Raw genomic sequence first — 12,659 nt, forward strand, 5'->3', positions numbered from 1 at the left:
TAATGGTAATTAGGCCTCCTAATGATGGTTGCCCATCAGAGTGTTGTGAATTTAGTGTGATCAGCCCACAGGCCCAGAGCATCCCTGGGGAAGTGATGCAATCAGGTTTCCGTCAGAACCCGAGGAGCAGAGGACCAGCCCCCGGGCTGCAGTGGGTCCATCAGGAGCAGCCTCTCTGGAGCTCAGGGGAGACAGGCAGCTGGACTCTCACCCTCCTGTTCCAGCAGCTCTTCAGTGGCCCCGGGACACTCGCCTGCTCGTGGAAGAATAGTGTCAGAGGGACCTCGACGCATCTTACAGATGAGACGAGGGGATCCCAAAGGGGGAGCTGGCTTGCCCGAGGGCCAGCACCCAGAAGAGCACCCTTTGTGAACGTCTAAACTGAGGGGACTCCTTGCAGGTAACCCATGGTGAGCTGATGGGCACCTTTGAGATCCAAGGTTCTGAACTTCAAGGTTAAGGATGTCTTGGCAAGCACATCCAGGGATCACCTTAACTTGGGATACCTAAGGAAGATCCAGGAAGGCCAGGCCACGATAGGCCCTGCCTCTCAGACAAGGTAGAGGCTGGGGGAAGATTCTAACGGTGTTTCCCAAGGAGATCCTAGGAGGCCTGCCCGGTGGCCAGTTCTTAGACCCATGCCAGGGTGGACACTCTCTCAGAGAAGCTGGCAGAGGGATGGACAAATGGACAAACAATAGAGAGTGGCCTTGGCCGAGAGGGAGCGTGGGAGGAGGGGGGAGAAGCATCGGGAGGAGGATGAGAAAAGGGGGAAAAAGAATGTAGGGTGGGAAGGGTTAGGCAGAGCAAGAAAGTGGGGGAAAGGGAGGGGAAGATGGGCGTGAAGGAGTGAGGAGGAGAGAGGGGGAGAGAGGGGGAGGCAGCGGAGCATGGGGGGCCGGGGGGGAAGGAAGGAAGGAAAAACCGTGGCTCAACATGGAGCCTGGAGTTCAGGCTGAAGCTGCAGCTCGTCCCATTGTTAACCACAGAGTTCAGAGCATGATGTTCCCTTCCTGGGCCTCAGTTTTCTCATTAGTGAAATGGGATTGATTTCAGGGTTTCTCAACTGAAATGATGGGGCCAATCATCCCATCCTTGGATTGGAGTTCCCAATCCAAGGGAGCTCTGGTTTTCCAGTCAGAGGTTGGCCTTCTAAGGAGCCATAATTTTGCTCTTTGAAAATCTTGGTCTCTTGGGAAAATCAGATCGTGGACACATGGAAAGAGTGGGGACCCCAAGCAGGAGGACCTGGCACTTGGAGGAATATGAGGAAAACACATTTGTACGAAATAGTGCAGAATATGAGTGGGAAAATGTCACCTTCTGCTAAACAACAGGATACGCACGTGTCCCTGTAGGACGGTCATGGTCATTAAGGTTAAAGGAAACTGATGTGAGGAGTGAGGGGAGAGGGGTGGCCAGATGCTGACAGGCCTGGGTTCCAACCCTGGTCTCACCTCTTATTAGCTGGGTGACCCTAGCAAGTTAATTGATCTCTCGGAGCCAGAGTGTTCGCATCTGTAAAATGGGCGCAATGATAGCACATACGTCACACACGTGTTCAGTGCCTGGCCCTTAGAGCCCTCGGTAAATGACAGGAGATGTGATTACCGTAAGAGAGGAGAGCCTTGGAGAAGTCTCCTTGGAGAATTTAAGGACGCCAACAACTAATCCTCCACAGTTGGCTGTTCACAGAGAATGTCTGCGAAGCCACGATGACCGGGGACAGGGTCTCCTCCCTGCCTCCCCCCTGGTAGAGCTCTGTGAGCTCTTCTCTGCCAGCTTTTTAAAGCAGTGGCAGGTGACTTCTTCATCAGAGGAGGAGCCCGAGACCTTGCCCTTGCCAGTCTCTAGCAGGACCCTTTTCCTCTCACCTGTCCACTGTAACCTTTCCGCCCACAATGAATGGTATCTGAACTACTCTGTGGGAAGGAATTTAGGGGTGCCGACCGCTCATAGCCGAGGTGTCTTAACAGACACTTTTCAGGATACTTGGTTATCTCTGCCGCAGGTTAGAGATCCCACCAGAGCACCGGCTGCCACCACAGATGACAGAACCTGAACAGCGCCCCGAGCCTGCCTGAGAGTCCACTCCCCAAAGACCCTCCTTCCAGCATCATCAAAAGCGCTGGGGGTAGAGCTCAGGGAGCATGATTTTGGGAGAAGCTCCTGTAGGTAACCTGATACGCGTCTTTGAAATTCAAGGTTCTGAGCTTCACTTGGCAGGCACGGTCAATGTCTACCTTATAGCCCTGGAATAGTTTCACCGGGCCTTTCCCAACACACACACACACACACACACACACACACACACACACACACACACACACACACACACACTTCATTGTCTTGAAGCAAAAGAAAAATTAGAGCTGGAGTTTCCTATTTGCTGGGCAGGATACTCCTACCAGTAGGAGCTTCTTGGAAGAGGTCAGAAAAGAAGCTGGAGAAATAGTCAGGGGTTCTGAGAAGCCTCACGCTGGGGAGGAGGGCTTATTCTCGTGTGGCGGACACTCGAGAGGCTCGGATCGGAGGCAGAGCAATGACTGGGGGAAGCTCTGCGCTGGCTGGACTAGTGTTTTTCAAACATGCTCTGTGGAGTCCTGGGGTGTCAGGGAGGGGGCCCAGAGTGGGGCAGCAGGAAGGTATTAGGGGTTGGAAACTCAAGTATCCCAGAGATGAGCAGGTACCCAAGGGAAGGCACAGAGAGGGCAAGTGTGGGACACTAATGCCAAGCTCTGTATTGCCACGGAGAAGTGCAGCTGCCTACTTACACTGCCTTTAATTTTTTTAAAAAAATGACTGGACTATTTTTCTACAAAAGTTTTAGGTTTACAGAATATTAAGCAAATAGTACAGAGAATTCGCATGTATCCTCTCTCTCCCGGCTTGTATTTTCCCCTATTACTAACATCTTGCACTAGTGCTGTAGGTTTGTTACCACTGATGAACCATTATCATTAACTGATGTCCCCAGCTTACGTCGGGGTTCACTCTTTCTGTTGTACGATTCTATGGATTTTGACAAATGCTTACTATTGTATATCCATCATTACAGTATCCTACAGCATAGTTTCACTGCCTTAAAAATCCCCTGTGTTCTCCCTATTCATCCTTTCCACCCCTGCCCTCTCTCCCGGCAACCACTGATCTTTCTACCTGTGTGCATAGTTTTGCCCTTTCCAGAATGTCGTAGCTGGAATCATACAGTATGTAGCCTTTTCAGACTGGCTTCGTCACTTAGTGATATGCATTTAAGTTTCCTCTACGTATTTTCACGGCTCAATAGCTCATTTCTTTTTATCATTGAATATGGAGGTACCGTTTGTTTCGTTTTTCCATTCACCTTTTGAAGGACATCTTGGTTGCTTCCAGTTTTAGGCAATTACGAATAAAGCTATAAACAACCATATGTGAGCGTGGATGTAAGTTCTCAACTCATTTCGGTAAACACAGAGGAGCATGACTGATGAATCGTATGGTAAGGGTATGTTTAGTTGAGTAAGAAACCACCAAACTGTTTTCCCAGGAGGCTGTGCCCTGTTGCATTCCCACCAGCAGTGAAGGAGAGTTCCTGTTGCTCCACATTCTCACCAGCATTTGGTGGTATCAGTTTTATTTTATTTTAGCCTTTCTCATAGGTGTGGAATGGTGTCTCATTATTGCTTTAACTTGTATTTCCGCAATGACATATGATATGGAGCATTCTGTCATACACTTATTTGCCACCTGTATATCTTCTTTGGTCAGGTGGCCGTTCAGACCTTTTGCTCATTTATATACGCTTTTCAAATATTTTCTCCCAGTCTGTGGCTTATCTTTTCATTCTCTCAACAGTGTCTTTCACAGAGCAGCATTTTCCATATTAATATAGTCAAACTTATCAATTTTTTCTTTTGTGGATCTACACTGCCTTTTAAAACACCAGCGTAGCCAAACAGAACGCACCTTGCTGGCTGTTAACCTGGGGCTTAGGGGCTCACATGGGAGATGTCTCCTAAAGCCAGAATACAAGCCGAAGTGCTGGCCCTGAGGGCCAGGTCGGGGGATGTGAAGAGGTCCGGGGAAAATGTCAGCCAGGTGGTGGACAGCTCTCTGGTTGGCTGTTTTGTTTTGTTTTAAGAATAGTTTCAGATTTAGAGAAAAGTTGCAAAGATAGTACAGAGAGTTCCCGTATACCCCATACCCAGTTTCCCTCATTATATAACCTTATATGAGTGCAGTACATTTGTCACAACTAAGGAACCAATGCAGATACATTATTATTAACTACCGTCTGTTCGTTATTTGGATTTTCTTAGTTTTTCTGATCTAGTTCCCATCCAGGATAGCACATTACATTTGGCCATCATATCTCTTTAGGTTCCTCTTGTCTGTGACAGTTTCTCAGAATTTTCTTGCCCTTGACAGTTTTGAGGAGTACTGGTCAGGTATTTTGTAGAATGCCCCTCGACTGGGACTTGTCTGACATTTTCCTCATGACTCAACCAGGGTTATGGGTTTTTGAAAAGAAGACCACAGAGGTCATTGCCATTCTCATCACATCATCGGATCAGGGACACCATCTGGCAACCCCCTCCCCAACCCCTTTTAAAAAGCTCTATTTCACATTTCCAACGTGAGAACTCAGCTCCTGCTGAGACCCAGGCAAGGAGCGTTCCTTGGCAATCGAGGCCGAGGCCCCACTCATGCTGGCCTGTTCTCTGTCGTGCGGACAGCGGGCCTGTCTCAGGGATGGAGGATGGATGAGGCAGGTGTCATTGGCTCTACCGCCCGCGCTGTGCGGCTGGAAAGAGACAATAACGTGGGTGGCATGAGAAGGAACGTGCCTTCAGAAGGTGTGTGTGTGGGAAGTAGAGTCTGTGCTGGCTTATGCCATCACTCAGGGACACTGGCTCTGGGCGTCCTCACGGGAGGCTGCCCACATCTCTCCTGAGTCTGTGCTAGGACAGAGTCACTAACCAGAGGTCCCTGGGTCCTGGCAGGCTGACTCCCCTCCGCCTTACCCAACATCCCCTCCACAGTTCCCCCCTCCCTCTCCCCTCCCACTACTGCCAACCGCTTCTTCCTACCCAGCGGCAGGACCAGGGCTTGCACAGTTTGGTTAAACTGCTTCTCTTGTCACTGGGGCTGTCAGAGCTGGAGGGAAAGGGCCGGTGGGGGGAGGGGGCGCGGTACTCCAATAAAGCCTGAGAGGCACTGGCCTGAGTATTTTCAACTAACTTAACAGTGAAAGTTACTCATCTTCCCGGATCATGCAGCCTACACTTAGAGCATCAAGACTGGGTTGAGGAGAGGTAGGGCTTCTTTTCTGGGCATCCCAACCCTGTTGCAGGGTTCTCCCCTTACCTTTTGTTAGAGAGAAGCTGGGACCTTTCGTGCTGGGATTCTGGCGTCTGGGGAAAGGGTTTCATGTGATTCAATGAATTCACTGCTGGGGAGTTTACCTGTTGGTCCAAGAGAAAGTTTCACAGTGTAAGCATGAATCTAATGACATGGGGAAAATGTCTTTGATGTTATTTCTTTTTTTTTTTTAAATTTTTATTTATTTATTTATTTATGGCTGCGTTGGGTCTTCGTTTCTGTGCGAGGGCTTTCTCTTGTTGCGGCAAGCGGAGGCCACTCTTCATCGCGGTGCGCGGGCCTCTCACTATCACGGCCTCTCCTGTTGCGGAGCACAGGCTCCAGACGCGCAGGCTCAGTAGTTGTGGCTCACGGGCCTAGTTGCTCCGCGGCATGTGGGATCTTCCCAGACCAGGGCTCGAACCCGTGTCCCCTGCATTGGCAGGCAGATTCTCAACCGCTGCGCCACCAGGGAAGCCCCTGATGTTATTTCTTAAAGGGAAAAAGCCAGCTAGAAAAGTTGGTAGGTACATGTGTGGGAAAAAAAATAAATCTAGATGTAGTCATGACCTTAATGATGGGCATCAAAACATTCTCTTTGGATGGCAGGATAATGGGTAATGTTTGGTTTATTCTTTGTGCTTTTCTGTGTTTTCTGAAGTTCTCCAAATTGAGCCTGTATTACTTTTTAAAGTTAAGAAAAAGTGTTTAAAATGTGATCTGACAGTTCTCCAGAAGTCCTTTCTGGCTTTGCTTTCCCTCGTCCCAAAGAGATGCGGGCAGAGTCAGGAGCGATGCATTCGTCATGCATCATGCATGTGGGGGCAGCTCCAGCAGGGTCCTGGAAACCTTGCGTGTCTCCACACAGGTCTCCTGAGCAGCGATTAAACCCCAGCTGATCTGAGTCTTAGCAGAATGCCCCGCGCTTCTCCCAGAACACGAGAGCACGGGAGGCTTGTGAGCAGCTGCTGCCAGGCCATTTCCCACTTGCCTCCCCATCTCGCTCAGAGGCCGTCATGGGGCAGTTTCTCATCACCTCCTATGTTCTAATGAGGGGTAAGGCTTTTTGCCTGCCCCACTCAGGGTACATCCGCCGGCTATAAAATGGCTTAGTGGCTGCATGGAATTGGCTCCTCAGCTACAGGGCGCCCCATCATCCCTGCTGTGGTCACCTGGTCCCTTCTGTTTCAATGACATCCTGTGGGGTGGAGGGCACAGGGAGCTGACACCTTGGCTACCCTGGGTTTCACTGTCTACGCGAGTAATAAATGGTCTGAATCCATCAGCCTCGACTGGACTCTTCCTGGGTCACACGGGATGATGGGATAACCCTCATGACTGTCCAGTGGCCGGATGCCCATGGGCACTGGCAGTGGCTGATGGTCTCACCCACTGATGACCTCACGAGGGAGGCTTCTTAACTGGAGAGCAGGGACACTGTGAACGTGACTGGGAACCAATGACATCTTTATTCTTCCTAACTTCTACCTGAAATTTAACATTTCTTTCGACGATTAAATGTAGACAACAAACCACAGCAGAACGGGTGGTACCAGTGACTCCGTCACCAGCAGAAATTACAGATATTTTCAGATCACATTACAGTTGTTGCAGAAATCTTGAAATACTGTGTTCATCACTACTTTGAAACTGTGGTAAATATTGAGCCCCCCAGATCTTATTAATTAATGCATCTGTAAAATGGTATACATATTACTATACCGTAACTTTGCTGCTAAGACATTGTGATCACTGTATTTCCATCTTATTGGTTTTATTTGTCATCTTGAGTATTTAATTTTATCCAGATATGTTTCTCCATTGTCTGGTCATGAGGCCACTCGGTAACATATGGGTTACTGCTTGGTTGTGTCCTTGGGACACTATCTTCTCTGGCTCTCAGTTTCTTGTCCTTAAAATGACACATCAGCCCGTTAGAGAATCTCTAAGGGTTCTGCCAGCCACACAAGTGGTAGGATTATGTGTATGTCATCTCTTTTATTATACACAGCTGAGGGGTCACATGAGGACAGTTGGAACTGGGGGTGTGTACTAACATTTCTTAACAGGTTATTTTAGCCTTCATAATATTATAGAGAACTTCTAGGAATTTGTCTAGGAAATATGCAAACATGTATCTTCAAATACTTTTCTAGTGAAACGACCCCCAAACAACCTAAACATTAAAAAATAGGAGATTAGGGCTTCCCTGGTGGCGCAGTGGTTAAGAATCCTCCTGCCAATGCAGGGGACACGGGTTCTAGCCCTCGTCTGGGAAGATCCCACATGCTGCGGAACAACTAAGCCCGTGCACCACAACTACTGAGCCTGCGTGCCTAGAGCCCATGCTCCGCAGCAAGAGAAGCCACCGCAGTGAGAAGTCCGCCCACCGCAACGAAGAGTAGCCCCCGCTCTCCGCAACTAGAGAAAGCCCACACACAGCAACGAAGACCCAACACAGCCAAAAATAAATAAAATAAATAAATTTATAAAAAAAAAAAAAAGGAGATTAAATATATTAGAATAAATCCATATGCTTGAACAGTGACAGCACTGGAATGATGTCATGGAATCACGCCATGGAAGAGGTGGCATGCTGGACAACTAAGTAAAAACAAAAGCCGTTTGTGATACTTGAAGACTAATATGATTCTATTTTTATAAAAGCATATGGATGTATACGCATAAAAATATAAAATAATATAATCCAACATATTAATATCGGTTATCCTTAAGTGGTGGGATTATGGTGATTTTACCTTGTGTTTTTCTGTATTTTCTAAAATTTATACCATATATATATATATATACACACACATACATACATATATATGACTGTAATAAAGAACAATCAGGGGACTTCCCTGGTGGCGCATTGGTTGGGAGTCTGCCTGCCAATGCAGGGGACACGGGTTCGAGCCCTGGCCCGGGAAGATCCCACATGCTGCGGAGCAGCTAAGCCCCTGCGCCACGACTGCTGAGCAACCCCCGCTCGCCACAACTAGAGAAGGCCCGCACACAACAACGAAGACCCAGTGCAGCCAAAAATAAATAAATAAAAATAAATTAAAAAAAAAACAAAAAGAACAATCAGTGCTGTCACTACATCTCAGGAAGCAATGGTGGCAATCCATCGGCCTGGGGAGCTACACCTCCCACCGCCTACATTTCTATGCGTCAGGCACTAGCAAGGAAACAGTGAGCCCCTGACCACTCATGTTCCTTGTTACTAAAACGAGCCCTCGCTTCAGGAGGTAGGGGCTGAGAGCACGTGCACTGTGGGTCTAAGTCCCCATTCTTTTTCCTCTGCTCCCCCCCACCATGGGGCTGGGGGTCTGGCCCCTCCCTGGCTGCCCTGACGTCCCTCAGGCCCCAGCAGGAGGGCGGGCTCTGGGGCAGTGAGGGGCATGGCTGCCAGTACCTGCAGGCTGGTGGCCTCCTCTGCCCACCAGGCTTCAAACTCTTTCTGCAGCTTCACCTTGGCTTTGTCCATGAGTAGCTGCAAGTGCTCAATCTCCACCTTCAGCGCCTTCAGGTGCGTGAACATTGCTTTATACCTGTGGTGGAATCAGAGGGGAGTCTTGAAAGTCAGGAGTCTTGGCAGGGAGGGAGGGCTCTAAAGAGACCGGCGGCGGCAGAGCCTGAGCCTCAGAAGCCTGGCCATGCAGCCTTGGTGCCTGGGGCTGGGACCTTACAGTTGCCCACCCAGGCCAGAGTATGGCGCCAGCATGTGAGCCCAGAGCCAGGTATTTCTGTCCGGCGGGCCGTGGGGCTCTGTGTGTGAGATGACTAACCCCTCTCCAAGAAGGATAAGTACCATTACTGGGCACTGAAGGGCAGGCATTGCTCTAGGCCCTTGCCGTCTATAAACTCACTTAATCCTCTTCACAACCCTATGAGGAAGGCGCTATTATCATCACCTCCCCTTTACAGATTTGGAACCTGAGGCATGGAGAGGTTAAGGAACTTGATCTATAGCACCGAGCTAATAAACAGAGGAGCCAGGGTTTGAACCCAGGCCATCTGGGGGTGGGGGCAGTGTGACAGAGTGTGCTCAGGGTACATGCTGAGCCAGCCCAGGAGTGGGTGGTGTGTGTTACAGTGGCACCATCACCCCCTCGAGAGCAAGGAAGGTTTCTTGTTTGGTTTCCCCCAAACGTCTGCATGGCAGAGGAGATAGCCAACCTCTGTTGAATGCCTAAATGAATGAATGAACTGAGAAGCTTGTATCAGTAATGACCAGATGTCTGTTTATGCTTGAGGTTCCTCGCTCTGCAGGTTAAATCATTCTGGGGCCCTAAATGGCCGCAGGAGGGTCTGATTATTCTCTGGACACCTTGCAGATAAGGAGCCTCAGGAGAGAAGTCGGGGGAAAGAGGTCCTCCATGGTCATACTTCTGGGCTCCCCTAGAGGGCAGCAGCAGACAAGACTCGCCGCTTCCTGGGCTGCAGCCTGGGCTGGGGCTGCGGAGGCTGCTCTCCCTGCCCGATTCGGGGATCCCAGCGCTGGAGCCTGGCTGGGCCTTCTGGTCCCCACTCCAGCCTCACCCTGCCTTGGCTTCCTGCATCTCACGACTGCCTGCTGAAAGGTGGCACCTCCTCCAGCTATTTTAGGACCCGCTTCCAGAGTAGCTGCAGGCCTGGGACGGGCATGGCCACCCTGCCCTGCCCCACAGCTCCAGGTGGCCCCGAGGGGCTGGGGTCAGGGTGTGTGTGGCGAAAAGAAAGGGCACCTTCTCTTTTCTTCCTCCAGCTGGGATCGCAGCTTCTCTTCCAGCGGGTCTGGCGTCGAGGGCACGGCTGTGTTTTCTGAGATACCTGGAGGAGGGAGAGGCTGATGGTTCCCTCCAGTGAGGAAGAAAGGTCAAGGGAGAGTGTGATGTTTAGAGCGGACGACACAGTCATCGTGCGTCCCAGGTGAAGGGGGACGCTGTGAGTCCTTCTGGGGCCTTTGGATGGGCGCTTGCTTTACCCGCCTGCTCTGGGTGGCAACCTCCGCTCGGCTGAGAGCCCCAGAGGAGGGTTCCATGATTAAGCTCCATCCCCTGTCCCTCCCACTGTCCAACATCTGTCACTGGAAGGGAATTCTTCCTTATATCCTACCAATCCTTTTACCATGGAGTTCACTCGTTTCCTCTCGAGTCCCCAGGGAAGATGCAAAACACCATTTCCCCCTCCTCTGATACTGAGCCCTTCATAAACCAAGAAGGCATCACTAAAACGGCTCACATCTTACTTTGCATCAGCTGAGGTGCCGAATTCTCCAGCCTCAAATCATGTCTCCCATTTTTGACTTCCCTCTGAAGCAGTGGTTCTAAGCCCGATTAACCCAATGTGCGCCCAGGGCTGAGAACCATGCTCAGACGCCCTGCCCACGGGGCCCTGGCAAGTCCTAGGTGAGGGCTGTGTCCCCAGACACGCCAGCCGCCACTGCTGGTTGCCGGGTTGCCTGCTCTGGTTGCTTGTGTGCTTGTCTGGAGCCCATCCTTTCCTAGCCTGGTGGGTGGGGGTCCGTCTACCTTCCCAGGAGGCTCTCGGTGGTTGTATTGCATTTCTCAGCCTCAGAAGGCGTCTTAGGAGTTATGCAGCCCCACTTTTTACTCTTTGGAGGGGAGACTCTATCACACGCTAGGTGCTTTCTGGACATGATCAGACTTAATCCTTCTGGTACTCATTGGAGGTATTATTGCTCCCATTTTATTTTATTTTATTTTTTATAAATGTTATTTATTTATGTATATATGTATGTATGTATGTATTGGCTGCGTCGGGTCTTCCTTGCTGCGTGCAGGCTTTCTCTAGTTGCGGCGAGCGGGGGCTACTCTTTGTTGTGGTGTGCAGGCTTCTCATTGCGGTGGCTTATTTTGTTGCGGAGCATGCGCTCTAGGCGTGCGGGCTTCAGTAGTTTTGGTGCTCGGGCTCAGTAGTTGTGGCTCGTGGGCTCTAGAGCACAGGATCAGTAGTTGTGGCACACGGGCTTAGTTGCTCTGTGGCATGTGGGATCTTCCCGGACCAGGGCTCGAACCCATGTCCCCTGCATTGGCAGGCGGATTCTTAACCACTGCGCCATCAGGGAAGCCCTATTGCTCCCATTTTACAGATAAGGGCATGGAGGTTCAAAGAGGTTAACCTGCTCAAGGCCGCGTGGCTAACTTGAGGAGCCTGGATCCAAATCCAGGTTTGTTTGGTTGCAAGGCTCTCGATTCAGAAATACCTTCGATAACATTTCTGAGGATGGTCATCTGCTTCCCCCACCCCCCATACTGCCGGGGGTGGGGCTCAGTGCTTTACACCGAGCATACCTCGTTGCGGGCAGCTCTGTTTCCTCTTAATTGGAGCTGAGACCTGCCTCACTAACTTCTTTTCACCTCTCCTTTGGAGCTCTGGAGGAGCACAGTATGTTCTTCTTCTTAATCTGATGGTTCTTTAAATACTTTAACAGCAACAGCAACAACAACAAAATACCACATGTGCCTGGAGCTTTATTCCCGGGCTGACTCTGCCTAATTCTCTCACCTAAGGGCTCAGTAGCAAGGTGACTTTCTAATCCATCTGAAGTACAGAGCCTGAATCTGGACATCATACTCCAGATAGGCCCGAGAGGGGCAGGGTAGAGAAGAGATCTCCTAGCCTTGAAAAATTTACGTTCTGTATTTCTATAGGAGGTGAATTACTAACAATGACCATTTACTGAGCGCCTTCTATATTCCAGGTTCTGCCAAGTTCTACTAGACGCTGGGCTAGGTGGTCTACTCATCTTATTGCTAATTCTCAAAATAACCCAGCAGGAAAGGCATTACCATCTCGTTTCAGTTAGATTCTGAGGCTCGGAGAGGTTGGTGAATAACTCAAGGTCACAGAGCTAATAAGTGGTAGGGCTGGGATTTGAACCCAATTTTTCTGGTTCCAAAGAGCTAGATGTTTATACCAGGCAGCCCCCTAGCACTGTTTTTGTTTTTCAGCAGCTTCGTCACTGTCATGGCCATGTCAGTTTGTCACTGTCTTCTATTCAGCTTGTGGTCAGTTTACACACGTTCCTATATTTATGAGCGGTTGTCAAAACGCATTCTACTTCAGTGTGATTATCCTTTCAATCACAAATGCAATATTTCCCATTTATTGGGGGTTTAGCCTGCTGAGAGGTCCTTATGCTGGCATGCCTTATTCTTTCCCTTCTGGCTGCTTTTATGTCGTTATCTAACTCATTGATAAATACGCTAAGCGGATCAGGATTCTGTTCTTTATCTGCCAGGCACCTGTTACTCTCTGTCCCTTGTGTCAAGTATCACCTGTCACTTGTAAACTGGCTGAGCAAG

General features: G+C 49.8%; 1 protein-coding gene across 1 annotated transcript in view; it reads right to left on the reverse strand.

The window, feature by feature from the left end:
- Nucleotides 1–12,659, reverse strand: part of KIF6 (kinesin family member 6) — a 399,235-nt gene that overhangs the window by 11,470 nt on the left and 375,106 nt on the right. The window contains exons 17-19 of the mRNA XM_068557688.1: nucleotides 10,077–10,161; nucleotides 8,765–8,900; nucleotides 5,350–5,447 (exon numbers count right to left, since the gene is read on the reverse strand). Of these exons, the coding sequence (XP_068413789.1) occupies nucleotides 5,350–5,447; nucleotides 8,765–8,900; nucleotides 10,077–10,161 (319 nt within the window). The remainder of the gene's footprint in view (nucleotides 1–5,349; nucleotides 5,448–8,764; nucleotides 8,901–10,076; nucleotides 10,162–12,659) is intronic.

The sequence above is a fragment of the Eschrichtius robustus genome, chromosome 12 (assembly GCF_028021215.1).
Source record: "Eschrichtius robustus isolate mEscRob2 chromosome 12, mEscRob2.pri, whole genome shotgun sequence".
Taxonomy (NCBI): domain Eukaryota; kingdom Metazoa; phylum Chordata; class Mammalia; order Artiodactyla; family Eschrichtiidae; genus Eschrichtius; species Eschrichtius robustus.